The 22,805-nt window shown below is 40.5% G+C and overlaps 1 protein-coding gene across 1 annotated transcript in view; it reads right to left on the bottom strand.

Annotated features, from left to right (window-relative positions):
• Tmem236 (transmembrane protein 236) overlaps positions 1-22,805 on the bottom strand; it is a 44,892-nt gene that overhangs the window by 14,821 nt on the left and 7,266 nt on the right. The window contains exons 2-3 of the mRNA XM_059262446.1: positions 12,322-12,394; positions 6,000-6,141 (exon numbers count right to left, since the gene is read on the bottom strand). Of these exons, the coding sequence (XP_059118429.1) occupies positions 6,000-6,141; positions 12,322-12,394 (215 nt within the window). The remainder of the gene's footprint in view (positions 1-5,999; positions 6,142-12,321; positions 12,395-22,805) is intronic.

The following is a 22,805-nucleotide window of genomic DNA, read 5'->3' as shown; positions in this document are numbered from 1 at the left end:
CATTAAGCCTCTAAGATCCTGCTGCCTCATAGGCCACAGTACTGTAGTTACAGACACAAGGAGCCTCCCTGACCCCCAGGACTGGGGTTGCAGACACATGGACAACTATGACCAGCTTTTTGTATGGGTGCTGAGGATTTGAACTCATATGCTCATGCTTGGGCAGCAAACGTTCTACCTACTGGACTATCTCCCCAACTCCTGCAGGTGTTTTTCATCTGCTATAGCCATCAGAAAAGTAGGAATACAAGAGAGGCATAAGTTAAAAACCTCTACTGAGTCAAGTAAATTAATGTCTTATCTTATTTAATTTATTAACTATTTATGGATTAGCAAATTTGCATCCTATACAGAATTCAACTTTTTGCTGGCTTGGTTTGGTTTGGTTTGATGTTTGGTTTGGTTTGGTTTGGTTTGGTTTGGTTTGGTTTGGTTTGGTTTGGTTTGGTTTGGTTTGGTGACAGGATCTTACTATGTAGCCCAGACTGGCATGTAACTTAGGATTCTCTTGCCTGAGCCAGTGGGGGGGCTAGGATTGCAGGGGTGGCCATTAGGCCCAGGTTCGACTTTTCTTCATCAGACTTCATTTGCAAAACAAATTAATAATAATAATAATTTTCATTTAGAGAAAAAGAAGACTTTTAAGCATAATAACAAAGACAAAACCAATAAGGAGAAATGGGTAGCCTGAAGTATGAAAAATTGAAAAATTCTTTCTATCAAAACCACCACGGCAAAACTGAGAGGCAAACGATGGCCTGATGCTGCAGCCATGGCAGGCAGAGCTGAGGTTCCCCAATATTCGTGTCATAACCACCCAGTAAAAAGAAAAAGATAGCATTTCATTATTAAAAACTAAAAATTACCCATGAAATGAAACCATGTTGAATACCACTATACTTTTTACAATTGTAAATTCTGAAAGGCATAGACATGATGTTTTTTCACCTCTGGAACTGGCAAAAACAGAAAGACAAAGGTGAGAAGGTGAGTGTGCGTGCTGACACCACTGCTTAGGAACTGAATTAGAGGATTCTGCAAGGGAGCAGTTTGGTTGCGTATATTAAGAGCCTTACAGGCTTAACGTGGACATTGAGTCAGAAACCTGACACGGGAGCATGTAACCTAAAGAAATATTCACCTGTGCTGCTGAGGTCCCTGAAGTGCCTAGCCCAGGACTGTGAGTCAAAAAAAAAAAGGGCACAGAAGGAGTTGGACTAGGGCCCTTGTAAGCAGATTTATTTGAGAACCTTACCCTGCCAACATCATACCTGGCGCCACCTCCGCTCTGCAGAGCGCTGAGGTTTTCCACTCAAATAGCCTGCTGACCTCATCTCCAGCAAGGCCTCTCTGAGTATGCAGAAGGCTCTAAGGCAGTCCAACCACTATTGCCACGCACCACACTGGCTTACCGTCCCCTTCTCTAGTTCCCTTGGTGAGCTGTCAGCCTCTGGTAGTCACTGTCTTCTGGCAACATGGTTGCCAAGGAGTCTGGGCACGAACAGATGCTCCAGGTCTTCTGAGGACACTCTGCAGTCATCATCCTGACATCTTTAGGCTACAGTCCAGAGGTGCTTAACTCTTCCCATTCCCAGCTCCCGTTTGCCCATTCGCCTCACTGAGTGGCTTCTAATTCCCACACAGAGTGCAGCGTCACTTTAAAGCAGACCACCTGCACTGTGCTCTACATGTGCTCTGCCCTTTATGTGGCTCTCCTTCCTGAGTCAAACAGACATTGCTTGACTTGCCCTAGCCATGCCCCTATCCTTCTGTAACAGCAGCGCCTTATAATAGAAAGATTTTAAAAAGAATAAATCACAAATCTAGATGCATAACAATAGGTGACTTAGACACAACACAAGTCATTAACATAATGGAACATTATTTGACCAATAAAAATGGTGGTATAGTCAATAAAATAACAAGAACAAAAGGCCCACCCTACACTATAGGGGAAAATCACAAAATAAGTTCCTTTAACTGAATATGTAACAAGATCCCATCAATTATAAATCTCTAGCTTGCTGAGTTACATTAGTTAATTTTTTTCCCTTTTAAGACCTCTATCTTATGACCTCTTTAGATGAATATATTTTGTATGGGAGAAATAAAGCAGTCAAAATGAAAGGGTTCAAAATACTGTAATGAAAAAGTTTTGTGATTTGCAAGAGCACTGTGCCTCGACCCTGTGTGTTCCATCAGGATAGGCCTGCTAGGCCTACAGGCTTAGTAGACGTAGGCCCTGAGCAGCAGGAGCCATGATGAGGCTTTGTGTGGGGTTCCTTCTGCCTTTAGATGATACAGAGCCATGCTTTCCCCGGGGCCAGGTGTACAGAGTGACTGAGCTACTCCAGTCACGGCACTGCTCTACAGGAGACAGAGTCTACGGCTCTAAATTAGCGGTCTTCAAGCCTTGGGCAGAAAGACCTTTGTTATCTCCAGACAGAACTTTATACAAAATATCTCCTAAACAAAAGCCCTATTGTCTGCCTGAAGCAGGGACTGAGACCGAGACCTCTTATCTAATTAAACCTCCCTCACTTCCTTCTCCAAGTCCTCTCCCCCAGCGTTTTCACCGAAAGAGCAGGCCTTCAACGTGACAAATTGACAAGCTAGTCATAGGTGGTTTCAAGAAGGCAACCTCTGTTCCAGCAAAAGCTTTGTTGACTGATGGTGTGACGTCAAACCAAGTCACTTTTTTACTTCTCGAGCACGCCCATGGGTTACATGCATTCTCGACCTCCATGAGGTCCAAGCTTACTCTATGGAGAAAGTTTCCTCTCTATGTTCACCTACAAACCCCTACAAAACAGAGGCCTCTCTCTTAGTCTCTGCTGACCTCTAGCCCCTTAGATGGCCTGAGTGCCCCTTCACCTGTATGTACCTTACATACAGACCCTAGAGCACTTCCCCAATATATTCTTAATGTTTTGTAACACAGGGTCCAACCTGGGCTACAGACTCTCCTTAACTGAGTTCTGCTGAGAAGACTAAAAACTCCCCCTCAGCCATGGCTGTTGTGTTTATGCTTGCATCGTCCTGTTTCTGTGGGGGTTGAGAGATCCTGATAGAGGCAAGGGGGAGAAATCCAATGATAGGCATCATTCGGATTCAGGCAATGGAATATCTATTATAAATCCTGAAGTAAGGAGACCTATGACTCCTCTAGAAAAAGTTCTCTCAAAAGGAATCTGACTCTACTAGATTCAGCTTCGGGTCTATTGGTAGGAGAGGACAGTGTGTTGTCCAGTGGAAAGTAATGAACATTATTTGAAATCCCTAAAGCCCAGGCAATATGTTAGCATCTATACATTCTGGAGCTAAAGGGCTGTGCTTCCAAACAAAACATCCAATCTTCCATTTGCAATTTCTCCAGAAAAGTAAAACTCTGTGGAAGAAGTCAGCATTCCAACTGGCCGAAAAAGAGACAATCCACCCAAAGTACATAAGGCTCATTCTAGATGCTAAGCACAGGGCTAACTCTTTGGAGCTGAGCATGGTAGGTAACCACACATCAAAGACAACTATGCTTAAAGTAGGAATTCTGGGACAGTCACTAGTCTGAACCAAGGAACAGGGACACAGGAGATTCCAAAGGAGTTGGGCTTGGAAATGAGAACAAGAACAAGATGACTGTTGAACGCAAAGTAGAAGTGGTGGATATTCAACTGTCTAGACCCACAAGTAAGAGCACAGAAGAATCAGCGTGAGACTTCTCTTAAAGTAGGAACAAGAACAAGACGGTGGAGGATGAGGAGATAGAAGTGTAGTCATCAAGAGGAGATTTATCTAGAAGTGAGAGCCTTGGGCTTTTTTGTTTTTGTATTCTTGTCATTTGTTCTCATATCTGGATATAGTAAATACTACATATATCTACAAAGTTGTCATGTCACAGAGATCCATGTACCAGCAGACTATTCCCATGAAGGTTCACTTTAGATAAAACGCTGCACTCGGAATCCATGCTGTCATATCACTGGACACCTCAGCATTCTCACTGGTGTACACCTGTAATTCAAGCCCTCAGGTGATGAAGGCAAGAGGATTATGAGCTAAAGATCAACCTGGACTACACAGCTAGCCTGTTTTAAAAAGTGATTTTTAAAACCAGTGTGTTTAAGCAGTAACTTCCAGAGGATAAAGGAGAATAAACTATAGACTCAAAAGTCATGTAATTTATTGTATTAATATACATACTGAAATGAGGATAGAGTATCTGAGTTTAAATTTTACATAAATATCAAATATATATATATATATATATATATATATATCTCATTAATATTTGCAGAGGTATTTTGAACAAGTTCTAGCTTTTAAAGTGTGATTTTACTATTGAATGGCAGAGCTATTACAGTGCATGCTAGTCAACCCTCTAAAGTTGGGGCAGAAAGGAGCTGCAGGAGGGTCTCATGTAAGAAGTTCAAGGCTTTGCTCTGTTCTAGTCCCCTTCCCAAGACTACTTTGAAAGCCTTCATTTAGTTTCTCAAAACATCACTGCTGGATACAGAAGAAAGATTACAATCATCACTACAGACAATAAAGTGCCATTAACTTGAACTAAAAAGTTCTTTTTTTTTTTCTAAAAAAGAACTTTCATTTGGACAGAAAGTTTACATCGACATGCAAAATACAGAGTACTCAAGAACAATCAATCTGAAAACAGATCTGCAGTTTTAAGGAGCTAGAGATGAAGTGAGCAAAAAAAGTTGTAGAGTCCCAAATATTTAATATAAAGACACTTGACTTTAGAGGGAATGTGGAGCTTGGGAGTACTTTCCCTCAGCAGGTGGCCCTTGGGCTGTTATTGAATTATCACCGGTATGATGTTGAACATAATGTCATACAATCTCCCACTCAAGGACAAAGTGTAAAATGAAAGACTCCACTTTCTAGGTGGCCCACAGGACAGTCTTCCTTTCAATCTCCAGAGCAAGAGTGACAGCATAATGGTAGTGTGTGGCCCATAAATGATTGACTGTCTCTGGCCGTTATCCTTGTCACTGTGAAGCCTTACTCCATCCACCTGTTGGGGAGTGATCTCCCAGTCTCTGACCATTTCAAGCACACTCCCACAACAAAATTTTATTCTTATAATACAGCATGTCAATAAATGGAACCAGAAATAATTTAAGTCTGAACAAAGACAGTAATCAATTAATGAGAAACATTTAAAGGCCAGCCTATATTTAATTTCAACTTTTCACTTTGTAGGTATGTGGTTTGTCTCTGTCTTACTAAAGGTGAACTTTGGCTTACTTACAATCCATAATTTGAAATATGCCATTCTCTAAGATGTAAGTAGGATTTATAGTTATTACACTCATTCTTATAGCAAAGATATTCAAACAAAATCACTTTTTTGTTACTTTCATTGTTTGTTTGTTTTTTTTGAGAAAGGGTCTGGCTTTGCAACTCGGACTCTTTCCAATTCTTTGTCTTCCTTCGTCAGCTGAGAACATAGGTGTGTGACACCAAACCAGGCTCAAATAGTCTTCTAAATTTAAAGACTTAAGAACATCTCTAAAATGATATATCAATAATGTTTTCTTGCTAGAGTAAACATTAAACTTTATTGGTATTAAATAGTTGGTATTTTTATAAATCTATAAGCACTACCAGTATACAAATAAGTAATGACTGGTATCAAAGTATGTTTTAAAATATTTATGTCTAGATATCTTTTATTTTCAATCTTCTCTCAGTGATGTTACCCCTATGAAACACTGTCATTAAATGTTTCATTAAGCCGGGCGGTGGTGGCGCACGCCTTTAATCCCAGCACTCGGGAGGCAGAGCCAGGCGGATCTCTGTGAGTTCAAGGCCAGCCTGGGCTACCAAGTGAGTTCCAGGAAAGACGCAAAGCTACACAGAGAAACCCTGTCTCGAAAAACCAAAAAAAAAATAAAAATAAAAAAATGTTTCATTAAGTAAAAGAATAGTAGAAAGATCAAAGATAAACAAAAAATTTTAATATTCATATTTGAAAGGCTACTTACTTTGTTGACTCCCTCTTAGAGGGTATATCCTGAGTTTCTCAATAATGTCAACCACGATCAGGGAGAACAGAACCAGAGACACTGGAAGGTCAGGCAAGGAGTCAGGCACTGAATTAAGTGACCCATTGAAATTCTTTTGAACCTGTTTTCAGAAATCCATGTAAGCATATTTAATTAGTTTGCTTTATTCATTCTAAAGTCTGTCAACTGTCTGCAGACAGTGCTAAATTTATCATAAATATATTTACGGAAAATTAAAAGCTCTGTTTTTAGCTTCTCAAGTTTTAACTACAAGACTTTGAACCATTTCTAAATATACAATGAGGATTCTCACAAGTGGGATCGTTTTTTTATTTAAATGCATGCAAAAATACAATAATAAAAGGCTGTGTATATAGCTCAGTTGGCAGAGTACTTGCCTAGTATACATGAGAACTTGGATCCCTGGATTTGATCCTCATTCCATGTGTGTGTGTGTGTGTGTGTGTGTGTGTGTCTTTGTGTGTCTGTGTCTGTTTCTGAGTGTATGTGTTTCTGTGTGTGTATATAGTGGCTTGAAAGAAAAGGGCCCCAAAGGGAGTGGCACTACTGGGGGTGTGGCTTTGTTGAAGTAGGTATGGTCTTATTGAAAGAAGTGTGTCGGGGGGTTGGGGATTTAGATCAGTGATAGAGTGCTTGCCTAGCAAGCACAAAGCCCTGGGTTCAGTCCTCAGCTCTGGAAAAAAAGAAGTGTGTCACTGTGGGGATGGGCTCCGAGGTTTCTTTTGCTTAAGCTTCGATCAATGTGACAGACCATTCCATGTTGCCAACAAGATGTAGAACTCTCAGTTATTTCTCCAGTACCATGTCTGCCTGCTCACTGCCATACTCCCTGCCATGATGATAACAGACTGAACCTCTGAAACTTTAAGCGAGCCACCTCAATTGAATGTTTCCCTTATAAGAGTTGCTGTGATCATGGTGTCTCTTCACAGCAATAGAAACCCTAAGACAGTGTGTGTCTGTGTGTATGTGTATGTGTGTATATGTGTCTGTATGTGCATCTGTGTGTGTTTGTCTGTGTATCAGTGTATATTGTGTGTTTGTGTACGTGTATGTGTGTTCCCAGTAAAGGTGAAATGGGCCATTCCTTCCACTTCCACTGCTAAGCAGAGCCTTGACAGTAGCAGGTAAGCTCAGCTAAGCTTTCTTCTTCATCTGCTTATGGTATATATAAACAACACAACAAAACAAGCTATGGTGCATCATATTCTTGATGAAATATTGGAAGTTTCCTTTCAGAAACAAGACAAAGATGCCTTCATGACCAATTCTATTCAACTTGTCTTGAATATCTTAGACAGTCTAATAAATCAAGCAAAAATAAACACAATACAATAAACTGTCTTAAAAACAAAGAAAAATTAAACATCATTTTTCATAAACTATATGAGTGTATATGGAGAAAATGCTCCCAAATGGGTGTATTCTTTTTAACTACTAATGACGAAAACATAAAAATAAGATTTTTTAAAAGATAAAACCATTAACTGCAATTTAATTAGCATGTCAATTATAAAGCATATTCTAAAATGTATGTGGAAATATAATGGGCAAAAAATCTAGAAGAAAAGGAAGCTAGAATGATTGCTCTTCTGGTCTGTAGAAAACTTACAAAGCTATAAGAATAAGCAGTGAGGTATGAGTTAGCACAGGATAGACAGCTATGAGGTATGAGTTAGCACAAGATAGACAGCAGTGAGGTGTGAGCACAGGATGGACAGCTGTGAGGTGTGAGCACAGGATAGACAACTGGGCAAAGTGATGAAACAAAAAGCTTGGGGACAGCTCAGACACGTGAACACCTACCTTATAATAAAGAGGACTCTGTTGAAACATAGGACTAAGTTTTTACAAAATGATACTCGGCTCATTGGGGAAAAAAAATGAATTTGACCCACCCTTACACAACATAATAAAACACCATTAAAGCTGGACTGTGGATCTACAGGAAGAAGGAGGAAAAAACATATTTTCTAACAGATGAAATAAGTTCATGATGAGATTAGATCTTTAGGATTTTGCAGTTTAGATTCATCTATCTTCTTAATTCTCTCACCAGAAGCATTTTATACAAATGAAAGAAGTTGATAAATCAGACTATTTTAAAGCAAAAAAAATCTTATCAAAAGACACAGTAAAAGTATGGAGGTAAATCCCAGGAGGAACATATTTACAGTGTGTATATTTAAAAAGGGTTGTAGCTGGGTGTGGTGGCACACGCCTTTAATCCCAGCACTTGGGAGGCGGAGCCAAGTGGATCTCTGTGAGTTCAAGGCCAGCTTGGTCTACAAAGGGAGTTCCAGGATAGGGACCAAAACTACACAGAGAAACTCTGTCTCAAAAAAAAAAAAACAAAAAATAAACAAACAAAAAAAAAGCTGGGCGGTGGTGGCTCATGCCTTTAATCCCAGCACCCAGGAGACAGAGCCAGGCGGATCTCTGTGAGTTTGATGCCAGCCTGGGCTACAGAGTGAGATCCAAGACAGGCACCAAAACTACACAGAGAAACTCTGTCTCGAAAAACCAAAAGAAAAAAGTAATAATAAAAATAAAAATAAATAAATAAAAAATAAAAAGGGTTGTAATTTGAACATATAAACAGCACTTTCAAATCACTTTTTTCAAATAGTTCTTTTATTTTTTGAGATTATAATATAATTACATCATTTCCCCTCCCTTTCCTCTCTCCAGACTCTTGTTACTCATGTTACCCTCCACCTTGCTCTCTTTCAAATTTATGGCCTCTTTCTCTTTAATTGGTTTTTTTTGGTGTGTGTGAGTGTGTGTGTGTGTGTGTGTGTGTGTGTGTGTGTGTGTGTGTGTGTCTGTGTTCCTAAATACATAAATACAACCTGTTTACTCTGTAAATCAAACTTAAAAGATAAGCAAAGATGGGCCGGGCGGTGGTGGCGCACGCCTTTAATGCCAGCACTCGGGAGGCAGAGCCAGGCGGATCTCTGTGAGTTCGAGGCCAGCCTGGGCTACCAAGTGAGTTCCAGGAAAAGGCACAAAGCTACACAGAGAAACCCTGTCTAGAAAAACCAAAAAAAAAAAAAAAAAAAGATAAGCAAAGATGAAAAGATACTCAACCTCGCTAATTTGGGTAAAATAAATTTTAAAGTACAATGAGTTTCAAAATCCTATCCCTCAGGTTAGCTAAAAACAAGAGCAAGCTCCGGTAAAGAACGTGAAGCTGAGAGCACGTTCATTCTCTGCTGCTGAAGTGTGCAGACGGACGGCAGCACCGTCTCCCTTGAAACGTGCTTGACATAATCCATGCTTTGGATGGTTGGATATTGTATAGCCCATCCATTCTACTCCTATGTGTTAAATCAACTGATACAATCACATCTATAAACATGTTTAGGCAAGTTCCTGGCAACATTAGCTCAAAATGGAAACAACTGGTATTATCATCAAGAACAGAACTGTCATACAAGTCTTTCACTTGCTTGGCTAGAGTGACACCGAAATATATTATTTGTGGCTATTGTGAAGGGTGTTGTTTCCCTGATTTCTTTCTCAGCCCATTTATTGTTTGTATATAGGAGGACTATTGATTTTTTTTTTTTAGTTAATCTTATATCCAACCACTTCACAGAAGATGTTTCTCAGCTGTACACGTTCCCTGGTAGAATTTCTGGGGTCACTTGTGTATACTATCCTATCATCTGCAAATAGCAATACTTTGACTTCTTCCTTTCCAATTTGTTTTTTTTGTTTTTTTTGTTTTTTTTTTTTGTTTTTTTTTTTGTTTTTCGAGACAGGGTTTCTCTGTGTAGCTTTGCGCCTTTCCTGGAACTCACTTGGTAGCCCAGGCTGGCCTCGAACTCACAGAGATCCGCCTGTCTCTGCCTCCCGAGTGCTGGGATTAAAGGCGTGTGCCACCACCACCCGGCCTTCCTTTCCAATTTGTATCCCCTGATCTCCTTTAGTTGTCTTATTGCTCTAGCTAGAACTTCAAGTACTATATTGAATAGATATAGAGAGAGGAGACAGCCTTGTCTTATTCCTGATTTTAGTAGAACTGCTTGGGTGACCCCAGCTAAGGCTCCTAGCAATAGAGGATACTTAGCCTGAACTGGCCATCTCCTGTAACCAGGAAAGACTTTCGGTAGAGGGATTGGAACACCATCCCAGCCATATAACCTTCAACCTACAATTTGTTCTGCCTACAAGATGAGCTGGGGGGCAAAGAGGCACAAAAATTGTGAGAGTGGCCAACCAATGGCTGGTCCACCCTGAGACCCATGCCACTAGAGGAAGCCCACCCCTGACACTGCCTGGAGGGCCAGGACCCAGAGGCTGGATAGCCCAGACACCTGTGATAGAACCAAACATGACTGGCAAAAAAAAAAAAAAAGTCAATGCAATGATTCCTAATGATATTCTGCTATACTCATAGATTGGTGCCTAGCCCAATTGTCACCAGAGAGGTTTCATCCAGCAACTGATGGAAACAAATGTCGAGACCCACAGTCAAACATTAGGCAGAGTTTGAGGAATCCTAACGAAAAGGGGGGTGAAGGAGTGTAGGAACCAGAGGAGTCAAGGATACCACATGAAAATCCACAGAATCAACTTACCTGGGCTCACAGGGGCTCACAGAGACTGAACCAACAACCAGGGAGCCCGCATGGGACTGACCTAGCTCTTTGTATGTATATTACAATTGTGTAACTTGGTCTTCTTATGGGATTCCTAACAGTGGAAGCAGGGGTTGTCTCTGACTCTTTTACCAGCTTTTGAGACCCTATTCCTCATACTGGGTTGTCTTGTCCAGTTAATATGAGAGGAGGGGCTTATGCCATGTTTGGTTAATATCCATGGGAGGACTGCCCTTTTCAGAAGAAAAATGAAGGAGGAGTGGATGAAGGGACAGAGCAGAGGTAGGGGTTATGAACTGGGAGGAGAGGATAGAGGGGAAACTGTAGTCAGGATGTAAAATAACAATAATAATAATAATATAAACCATTTTTTGAAAGAACAGCACTGATGGGACTGAGAATGTAGCACAGTGGTAGAGTGCTTGCCTCCTAAGTTCAGTCCTCACTACAGCAACAGCAATAACATCAGAATAGAACTGTACAACTGAAATGTAAATTGCAGCCTTGGGCTGGGCTGGCATACCTCAGATGTGAAGTATGTGCTTCACACCCACAGAAGTTCAATCCCAATACCAAAGAATAAATAAAGAAATTATAATGGCTTTTAAGATGAAATACTTGAGTCTATAGCAATGAAAATAAGTGAACTATAACCAGACATAAAAACATGAATGACCCTTACATTATACTTTTGAGTAAAATAGAAGATATATTATGTAATCAATAAGTGTAGTTATAATTTGACTTCACCAGGAGAACATCCAAAAACTAAATAAATGTCTCTGTTACAGAAGTCATGGTCAAATTAATCATGCAAGGGAGGCAGAGCCCGTGGGGATGCAGCTGCTCAGGCTGCATTTCTTCACCTGAGTGATGTTGGTATAGGGATATGTTTTGTGACATTGCAGTGATATTATACAATTATGCTTCAAGCACTTTTCTGTTAATGTGTGACTATTCAAAGGCAATTTAATAAAAAAAAGAGGACATCTTAAGAAATAATGAAAAAAAAGCTATCATACTCCAGATATACCATCATTTTATGAACTGAAATTAGAACTTCTGGGAATGCCTCCCCACCCCCTTCCCCAAAGATTATGGTGTCCTCTTTCCTAATACCTTGCAAGTTAATAATGCCATTCATTGGTGAGGCCTTCCCTGACTTCTGTGGAAACTGAGGTTCTTACAGCCTGTGAATTTTGCCTATAATAGTCCTGTCCTAGGGTCTGGCTGTCGGCTGGAAAACTTTTGAAGCCGTATTTCATCAAAACAAAAGGCTTATCAACTTAATTAACATGTGCAAAAATTTTATCAATGGGTAACTTACCAAAGATAATTGTGTCGAATTGTGTAGATAATTATGAAGAATGTAGATTGAGATTTTTTTGACTCTTTATGACTTTGAAATATACTTTTGTGTCATATACACAAATACAGAAAAAATATGTATTTTAAAATGCCAGACTATCCCTCAAATCATAGAAGTAATAATTATCTTACAATAAGGATTATACATATATGTATATATATATGTACATATATATCAAGTTGGAAGAAGATTGGAGTAAAATCAACTTTAGAAAATGTTTTGGGCATACTACTCTCTTGAAAATCAAAACCATGACATTTTAAGACCATGAAATCCTGCAACCGAAGAAATGAAAATTGCATACCTCGGTGACTGCTATAGAAAAGCTGAAGCTGGGGAGCGTGGTGAGCACCACACACATCATCAGAACAGGTCTCCTAGCAAGGGAGAAAAAATAAGCAACAGCAGTAACACAGCACATCGACAGTTCCTGTTGTATGTCGCTAATTTCATAGTTCCCCTTTCATTCATCTACAGTTTTTCTAAGAAGCTCACTGCTTCCCTATTTCCATTTCCCAAATGTTTGAGTATGGAAAAAAAGTAACATGTGCAGGAAAAAAAAAAAAAAACAGAATGCTTTTCTCCAACAAAAGGGTGAGAGATTTCCAAATAGCCCAATAATTAGTAAACTAGTGATTGAGATGTGAAATAAATATCATACTGTATTTTCTGACAGGGAAAACTCAAACGAATGCTTAGCTTCTTGAATTAACAAACAAAACAAAAGACAGTCAGAGCTATTGGGTGGAGGTATGTGTGAGCGCAGACACCTGTACAGTGCAGCATGTGTATGGGGGTCAAAGGGTAACTCAGTATTATCCTCACCTTCACCTTGTTTGAGGTAGGGCTTCTCTATTTTAACACTGGGTGTGGTGGACTAGCCCATGAGTTTCTGGAGAGTCTCCTGTCCCTGCCTTCTAACTCTCCATAAAAGCAGGGTCTGGCCCTTTATGAGGGAGGGTTCTAGAGAACCGAACTCAGTCCTTATGCTTGTGGGATAAGCATTTACCCACTCAGCCATGTTGCCAGCCTATCAAAGCATTGTTGTCACAATAAAATATTGATCTCCTCTTTCCCTGAACACCTTACATTAGTTACATTCGTATAAAGTGCTCCACAGTATAAGAAGTATTGACTAGATAAATTGTTAACAATTTCTCCTTACTTCTGCCATGCCTCTCTTACTTCAGCTCCATCTTAGACACAGCCATAATTAACAAGGGAGACAGCATCCCCTCTGTAAGCCACACCCAGTGCAAATGGCTAATGCTAGGTACAATGGGATTTGAAATTGATATATCAGAAACTAATCATTTTGTTCTTTTCAATGAAATAAAATATAAAGAAGAAAGCTGGTTGCTTTGCTTCCTGTCTAAGACCAGAACTACATATTTGCATCATGAGGCTACCTAAGGGACTGTGGCTAAAAGACCATGGCTAAACATGCATGGGGCTCTAATCCTTGTAATCTGACTTCTGAAGAAGAGAATGTCCAGAGGATTATTCCTGGGCTCTTCTCTAAATAATCTCCCTCAATTACTGCACTCATTCCCATGTTTTTAATTACTAACTTACTTCCACAGGACACTCAATACATACTGTACCAGGTGACATCTCTGCCTGAATGTTAAAGAGGCAGTTCAGACTAGTTGTGTCTACAAGACAATGGAAGTCCTCCCCCACAGTCACTCTAACACATCACCCCATCCTCTCTGACTTCCTGCGGAAATCTAAGTCCAACCATCCTTTACTCACACCACAGTCCATTCACCATTGTCTCCCATCTCTAACTTCTCTAACAGTGTTTCCTGTTAGAATTTCCGTTCTGGAAACCATCTAGTGTCTTCCTCTATTGCTCTCTGCCTTATACCTTGAGACAGAGTCTCTCACTGAACCTGAACCTCATCATTACAGCTAGACTCTGTGCCCAGTGATTTCTCTGTGTCTGCCTGTCTCTGCCCCCATGACGCTGGAGTTAACAGTACACACAGTCATCCACGCCAAGCTTTTTACATGAGTGCTGAGGATTCAGACTCATTTTCTCATACTTATCCATCTCACCGTCTCCCCTGGAATCACATTTAAAATGTAAAACGCATTTTATCCCCGTATCTTCAAAGATGGGAGGCTCGGGGCAGGGGTGGGGAATTTGTGTTTAATGGGCACAAAGATTCGGTCTTGAAAGATGAGAAGGGTTTATGGGCAGATGGTTGACAGTGATGGTAGCCCAGCAACACAAATGCGTTTAATACCTCTGAGCTGTACACAAAATGGTTAAGGTCATAAAGTTTATGTTATGCATGTTTTACTGCAATCACAGATAGCTCTCAAGGGTGTGCAATGCAATTGGTATACAATGGAGTCTTCTCGTGGGAGCCCTAACTTGCTTTAAGAATCCTTTCTCCTATTTTCCTCCTTTAAAATGATCTGCCTCCCCACTACTTGACTCCAGCCACTCCAGCTTTTGTCTCATGATCTCTCCATGCTGGCTTCTCCTCAGTCTCACTATATCTGTTCCTCCTGCTAGGAGCTCTCTATCATATCCACTGTGGTGAAGTCTCGTTCCACATTGTCACCTGTGTCTCCCACTTGGGTCATTTTCCCACATTCCTCCTAAACATGTTTTGAGCACTTGACCCTTCTGACAACTTAAAACCCTGCTGGTTTTCTTCTGGTTTGTTGTTGTTGTTGTTATTGCTTTTTTGGTTTGTTTGTTTTGGGTTTTTGAGATGGGTTTCTCTGTGTAGTTTTGGTGCCTGTCCTGGATCTCACTCTGTAGACCAGGCTGGCCTCGAACTCACAGAGATCCGCTTGCCTCTACCTCCCGAGTGCGGGGGGATTAAAGGTGTGCGCCACCACTGCCCAGCTTTTCTTCTGTTTCTGTTGCTTGCCCTCTTCCTCTTTCTTCATCTCACAAAACTGAACTTATTCTTTGTTTTCAGCATCTAGAATACTGTTCCTGAACATTTTATGTATAAAAACCAGCTGAGAATCTAGTGAATCCTGAGGTATCCTCTCAGGATAAAATTTAGATGAGTAAAATAAAATACAGACTTTCATAACAAATTAAATTGAAATTATCTATAACTCTTTTAAAAAATAATTCCATTGGCCTCCAACCTTCTTATAGAATTACATGCAATTATTCAAGTTCTTTCAGATTTGTAAACATAGTAATGCATGTACCTGTCTACTGATGCATTTCCCCAGTTGTGGAGTACTTAAAACATGATGGAAATTGTAATCAGTTAGAATATCAATGTATCTACTATTGTGTACCACATTCTAAAGTATCTGCTACATCTGCTGTGTGACATGAATAGATCATGTGATAAGTTACAGTTCCTGATCATGGTGCTATAGATTGTTGCCAACGTTTATATTGTGTAAAATGCTAGCTTTCAATTACAAGATATGTATTTATTATCTATTCCATTAGTTTTGTGTGGGGCTGTAAAATACCTGCTACCTACTAAACTAAAAGAATAGTTAAAAAGTAAACACCAACCCCTACTTATGTTTTCTTTAATGAGTGCTTGAAATCCTCACACATTGCTAGGCCCTGCTTATAATTTATTAACAAGATAGATGAATTAAATGATGTACTTACCTAAAAAGGCATGCTGAAATCCCTACTCCCAAGTACCTTGGAACACAACCTCATTTGTAAATCAACTTTCACAAAGAATGAATCAATTAACATAAGATCATTAGAGTGGTCCCTAACTCAATATAACCAATATTCTTATAATATGGACTAGTATAGAAAAAAGACTTGGAAACATTGACAGAATGTCGTATGGCAATAAAAGCATATGGCAGTAAAATCTTGGTGATTCCCATATTAGCCAAGGAGTGTCATAGACTACCTAAACCCAGCAGCGCTTAGGACAAGTCAGGAGTAAAGGCCCCTCACATCCCTCAGCACTAATCCAGTTGATACCTTGTCTCAGGCTTCTCAATTCTGTTCTGGTGAATAATAAACCTGTGTTGTATGTATCATGTGGCTGGGGGCACTTTGTTCTAGCATGTATGGAAGTAAATAGAGATTTGTCCCTGGAAGAGAGATGCAGCTGAAAGATCTGAAAAAGCAGGCATGGCTTTGGAAGTGAGTAACAGGGAACTTTGGAGATGTGCAGTAGAAAAGCCTAGAACATCTTGAGAGATTGTTGGTGGAAATGTAGGAAATTCTGGACAGGGCCCAGGAAAAACAGAGGAAGGCTCAGAGAAAATGTCTATCATCTCAGAAAGCATGCATGCTTTTATGAACAGACAGCTGCTAGAAGTTTGACCAGCAAGGTCCTTCTGATGTGAAAGGTAGAAACAAGGGGCATCTTATTGGGACCTGGAAGGAAGGTATACCTTTTTGTATGATAGCAGAAAACAGGTAAGTTGTTTGGAAGAAAACAGAATGTATGTATTAGTTACTTTTTCATCACTGTGACTAAATACCTGACTGAAACAACATGGGGATAGAAAGGTTAACTTTGGCTCACAGTTTCAGATCATCATAATATATAAAGCGTCCTACAGCTCATGGCAGTAGGGTGTGGTAGACGTTCCTCACATGGCAGAGGGTGAGAAGCAGAGCGCACTAGAGTAGAACCAGGGGCCAGACTGCTCTCAATCTCCACCTCTAGACACCTACTAACAGTAGCCAGATCCCTGTCTCCTAAGATCTCCACAGCTGAGAACCAAGTACTAGAAACAGGAGCCTGTGGGAACCTTCCCATTCAAACCACAACAACTAGCAAGCAATGAATCAGACGCAGTGCTGAGGACATCACTAAGCAAAGAGCTAAAGGTGTTAGGATCCTGCCCTCACTCCTGCACATGTACATCATCAGGGGATGCTGGCGACTATATATGCACAGCATAGTCATGCAATCTGTGCCTTAAAAGCTGGATGCAGACACCACACTCCCTCTGCTCTCTGCTCTCTGCTCCCTGTTCTGCTCTGCTCCCCTCTTCCCCCACCCCACCATCTTTCTCTCTCACCAGACCTGGTCCCCTCTCTTCCCCCCTTTTCCTCCAAATAAAGCTCTGAATACTGATACTGGGTTCTGTCGTGACCGTGACCTTTCCACGAGGTAACTAGTGTTGCCAATATCCTTTCATATGGTCTGTTCTCTCCCTGTTGTTCCTGGTAAAAATGTAACTAAAGAACAATAAAGTGAAAAAAAATATGTGTGACAAAAAGAAAACTGGAACTTTGCTATTTAGAAAATTCTTACCCCATCCATATGGGGGGGGGTGACAAAAATATGCTCAGAAGAGAAAAATCAAGATTATGGCTTGTGAATTCAATCCACTACATCGGCAGAAACCCTTGGGTGGAAGATGATGGGGACACAGGACAAGAGGAAGGGAGGCTGTTGGGCGTCTGAGACTCTATGAGGAAATGAGCTGATAGAGCTATTTGGCTACAAACAAGTTGTCCCAGAAGAGGGAAGAGTGGCTCTGACTAGTTCGGAGGATGAACAAGCTGAGGTTTTGCTATGAATTCAGAGAGCAGAGGCCACCAACCAGGAGCCAGCACAGTTGGGCCTGGAAGATGGGTCCAGAGAACAGAGCATCCAGCAATAGGAAATCATCCCCAAGACTTAAAACTGAATGGAATTTTCCTTCCTAAGCTGGATCTTTCTTGGACCCCATTGCTTTCCCCTTCCTTATTTGTCTCTCGAAGAATAATAATGTCTATTCTGTCCCACCATTGTGTTTTAGAAGCAATCTACTTTTTAAAAGATTCATATTTTTTTATTTATGAGCTTTTGTGTGTGAGTGTGTGTGTGTGTGTGTGTATGTGTGTGTGTGTGTGTGTGTGTGTGTGTGTGTGTGTGTTTGCAGGTGCCTGAAAAAGCCAGAAGAGGCCATCAGATCCCCTGCAGTTGGATGCTGGAAATTGAACTTGGGCTTTCTGCAAAAGAAACAAGCATTCTTAATCCATCTCTCCAGGCCCTGCAACCTACCTTTTGTCTGGTTCCACATGGGTCACTGATAGAGAGGAATTGTGACCCAAGACAGTCATTCCCCAAGCCTTGCTCATAAGATGGTGACTTGGGGCCCTTTGAGATGATTTTTAGATGAGCTTTTGAACACAGAATTGATATCGGAGTGGATCAGACGTTTTGAGATGCTAGGATGAATGACTTTCTGCAAGGAAACAACATGAAGTTTGTGGGTCCAGAGGATGGGATGCTGTGGGGTTAAGTTTGCACCCCAGTTATGGTTGAGTCCCTATTTCTAGTCCCTCAGAATATAAGCTAATTGAAAATAGTGTTTTTACTAAAGTAATTAAGTTAAAATAGGGTATCAGGATAGATTTAAAGTCAATATTAAGGGAACATTTTTTAAAGCAGACATGCACAAAGGGACTTCTAGGAAAGGAAAGAGGGAGAAAATGCCATGTAAACATGGATATGGTGGTATTTTATTTGTACTGAAATGTGATTTTAATTGTATGTTAATAAATAAAGTTGCCCGGGGGTCAGAGCTATTAGAGCCATAGCAAGAGCGTGGCGGTGGTAGCGCACACCTTTAATCCCAGCACTTGGTAGACAGAGCTAGGTAGATCTCTAAAGGATACAGCCAGCATTGGAGACACATGCCTTTAATCTCAATCCCAACCATAGAAGACCTGGAAGTCTCTACAGACAGGCAGTGATGAGGCAGTTATGTGTTTGGGTTTACAACCAATGAGAAGGCAGAACAGAAAGACTATATAAAGACAAACACACAGGAAGTAGGTCCCTTTCGGAGAGCTCTCTTGGCTGAAGAAGATCGCTGAATCAGGAAGGGTAAGGCTCTTAGCTCTGACCTCTTGGCTTTCTTCTCTGAATCGGCTCTGTGTTTCTTATTTAATAAGACAGTTGGTTACATCTACACATGGAAATCAAGATCAGTGAATGGAAAGATGGCTGGCCACCACTCTATACTTTCTGATGAGTGTAGAACATACTCTCCCTTATGTCTCTTCAGAAGGAACAAGCCTTGCTAATACTTTGACTCCAGACTCCTAAGTCTCTAAAACTTTGAGACAGCAAATTCTGTCTGATATCACCAAGCTTAGACACTTCGTTCTAGCAATTCTAGAAGATTGCAGAATAAGAGAATTTCAGCTAGACGTATCAGCAAATCTTTCACTGTCTACTTATGTTTAAACTAACAGAATACCACTATTCTACATACAGCATGGAGGGAAAGAGAACTTGTGGGCATGGCAGCAGGTGCATATTGAAAAAGGGCAAGCTCCATGACTTCAGCAGCCATTGCTGCTCAATGGGCAATGAGAAGACTCTCCCAGGAATTGAGCCCATGGTTAGAAGACCACACTCACCCACTATGGGTTAAAACTTCCTGTTTGTGCAGCAAGTTCTTGCCCTGAGATTACTCATGGAGGAAGCTTGGTGGAGGAGAGGTCAGATAATTACTTGGGAAATGACTCTCTTCTCAGAAATGTGTAAGATTCTCTTTTCCCTAAGTCAGTAAATCAAAGTTTCCTGCCAGAAGGCTCCTTTGAATCTGCTCTTGACTCCAGAACACTCCTCTACCATCTTCTAAGTTGCTACTGAATGCTGAGTACTGTGGTGAAACATGGTTCTTCCATTACTCAAACACCACAAAAAGCTTCTCACTGATGACAAAGCTGATGCTGAAGGTTTAATTAATTAACTCCAGGTCATGCCCTGGGATGTAAAAGCTGAGTTCTAATCCAGAAATATTCTGACTGCAAATCTCCTGTTCCCAGTGACTGTGGTGCTACCTGGCTCCTTTCTTTCTGCTAGCTCCTTTCAAAACACATTGATCTCCTCCCACTCCTTAAAACATATATGCTTCTTCCCCTGTCCGTACATTATCCATCCTCACCTGTGGGGATATCTTCTGCCCTCATCTCTCCAACTTCAGCTCAAAGTCTACACTGTGAGCTTTTTTTCTACTCTGAAACCTGTGGTCACGCACAGCCCAAACCTGCTGCATGCAGGGCACCATGATGGAGTGAGATGGGGTGGGGCATAAAGAGTAATTTGGAAGGGGGTGGGGGAGGAGCTAGTAAAGTGCTTGCTGTGCAAGTGTAAGGAGTCAAGTCAAAAGCCAGGCACTGCAGTGTGCTCCTACAGCCTCAGCACCGGGGAGGCAGAAACAGACGAAGGTCAGGGCCATTCTAGCCAAAATAGCAAGATCCTGATTCAGTGATAAAATCTATCTATAAAGAAAAAATTGGACAGCAATGGAGGAAGACACCTGGCATCAACCCTTGGGCTTCCCACACGCACACACACACACACACACACACACACACACACACGTGCACACATATGAACACATATACCACATACACAGACATACAACTTACTCTCAGTGTTGTGTCAGTCTTTTCCCTGCCTAATTGTGTGATTCCTACAGTAGAGCACAAATCTTTGAAGAAGGATGCAGTACCTAGTGTGGGGAAAGATTCAATTGTTTGGGATTAGCATCAACTAAATGAAGAATTTGTACAATGAGATGGTTTGAAGAGGTATGTCAAGGTTAGAGGGTAGACAGTCATGAATGCTAGGCTAAGTCCTGGGATATGGGAATTAGAATCCTGGATACCAATTTGGGAACAAGCCTGCCAGGCAGTGAATGGCTAATTTGTAAATGATTATTTAGAAGAAGATTGCATTAATGAGAAATGAGAACTACAAAGAAGTTCAGATAGCTGAATTTATACTTATGTATGCAAACCTTTCATTTGCTTAAACCAGTAGAGGAGACTGGTAGATTTTGGTGAACCTGAGAACTAGTAGATTCTTGTGAACCCTATTTAGGCTAAGACATTTTATGTGACTTGACAGGAGGTGTGGCCTTGTTGGAGTAGGTATGGCCTTGTTAGAAGAACTGTATCACTGTGGGGGAGGGCTTTGAGGTCTTATATATTCTCAAGCCATGCCCAGTGTAGCAGTCTCTTCTTCTGTGGCCTGACAATCAAAATGTAGAACTCTCAGCTCCTCCAGCACCATGTCTGCCTGTACACCACCATATCTTGCCATTATGATAATGGACTAAACCTCTGATATTGTAAGTCAGCCCCAATTAAATATTTTTCTTTATAAGAGTTGCTGTGGTCATGGTGTCTCTTCAGTGCAATAAAAACGCTAACTAAGACAATATAGAACACCAAATAGACTAGACAAAAAGAAAGACCCCCTCACCACATAATAATCAAAACACTAAACATACAGAACAAAGAAAGAATATTAAAAGCTGCAAGGGAAAAATACCAAGCAACATAAAGGCATACCTATTAGAATTATAACTGACCTGGCAATGGAGACTCTAAAAGCCAGCAGGAGCTGAAGAGATACCCTTCAGGCTGAAAGAGACCTCAGATGCCAGCCCAGACTACTGTACCTAGAAAAACTTTCAGTAACCATACATGGAGAAAACAAGATATTCCATGATAAAATCAAATTTAGACAATATCTACCTACAAATCTAGCCCTTCAGAAAATACTAGAAAGAAAACTCCAACCCAAGGAGGTTAAATACAACAATGAAAACACCAGCAAAATCCAAAAAAGGGAAATACACACACCACCACCACCAACAACAACAACAACAAAATAACAGGAAGTATTACTTGCCATTGAAATCTCTCACTATCAGTGGTCTCAATTCTTCAATAAAAAGACACAGGCTAACAGAGTGAATGTGAAAACAGGATCCATTCTTCTGCTGCATACAGGAAACACACCTCAATGTCAAAGATAGACAATACCTCAGAGTAAAGGGTTGGAAAAAGATTTTCCAAGCAAATGGACCTAAGAAGCAAGCTGATGGTACAGCCTTCTAATATCTAACAAAGTAGACTTCCAACCAAAATTAATCAAAAGAGATGAGGAAAAACACTTCATACTCATCAAAAGAAAAATCCACCAAGATGATATTTCAATTCTTAAGATCTATGCCCCAAACTCAAGGGCACTCAAGTTTGTAAAAGAAATATTACTAAAGCTTAACTCATACATCAACCTTCACACATTGATAGTGGTAGAGTTCAATACCCAACTCTCACCAACAGACAGGTCATCCACACAAAAAATAAACAGAGAAATACTGTAACTAACAGACATTATAAGCCAAATAGACCTAACAGATACCTACAGAACATTTCACCCAAACACTAAAGAATATACCCTCTTTTCAGCACCTCATGGAACTTTCTCTAAAATTGACCACACACTCAGTCACAAAGTAAGTCTCACCAGATACAAGAAAATTGAAATAAGCCCTGCATTCTATCAGACCACCACAGATTAAAGCTGGATTTCAACAATAACAGAAACAATAAAAAGCTTACACACTCATGGAAAGTGAACAACTCTCTACTGAATGAAAGCTGGATAAAGACAGAAATAAAGAGAGAAATTAAAGACTTCCTAGGATTCAATGAAGATGAATGCACAACATACCCAAACTTAAGGGACACAAGGAAAGCAATGCTAAGAGGAAAGTTCATAGCACTAAGGGCCTACATAAAGAAAATGGAGAGATCTCACACTAGCAACTTGACAGCACACCCAAAATCTCTAAAACAAAAGAAGCAAGCCCACCCAAGAGTAGACAGCAGTAAATAATCAAACTGAGAGATGAAATAAATAAAATAGAAACAAAGAAAACAATACAAAAAAACCAATGAAACAAAGAGTTGATTCTTTGAAGAAATCAACAAGATAGACAAACCCACATTCAAACTAACTAAAAGACTGAGAGAGAATCTCCAAATTAACAAAATCAGAAATGAAAAGG

Source organism: Peromyscus eremicus, chromosome 5 (genome assembly GCF_949786415.1).
Source record: "Peromyscus eremicus chromosome 5, PerEre_H2_v1, whole genome shotgun sequence".
NCBI lineage: Eukaryota > Metazoa > Chordata > Mammalia > Rodentia > Cricetidae > Peromyscus > Peromyscus eremicus.
This window is presented reverse-complemented; position numbering and strand designations above follow the sequence as displayed.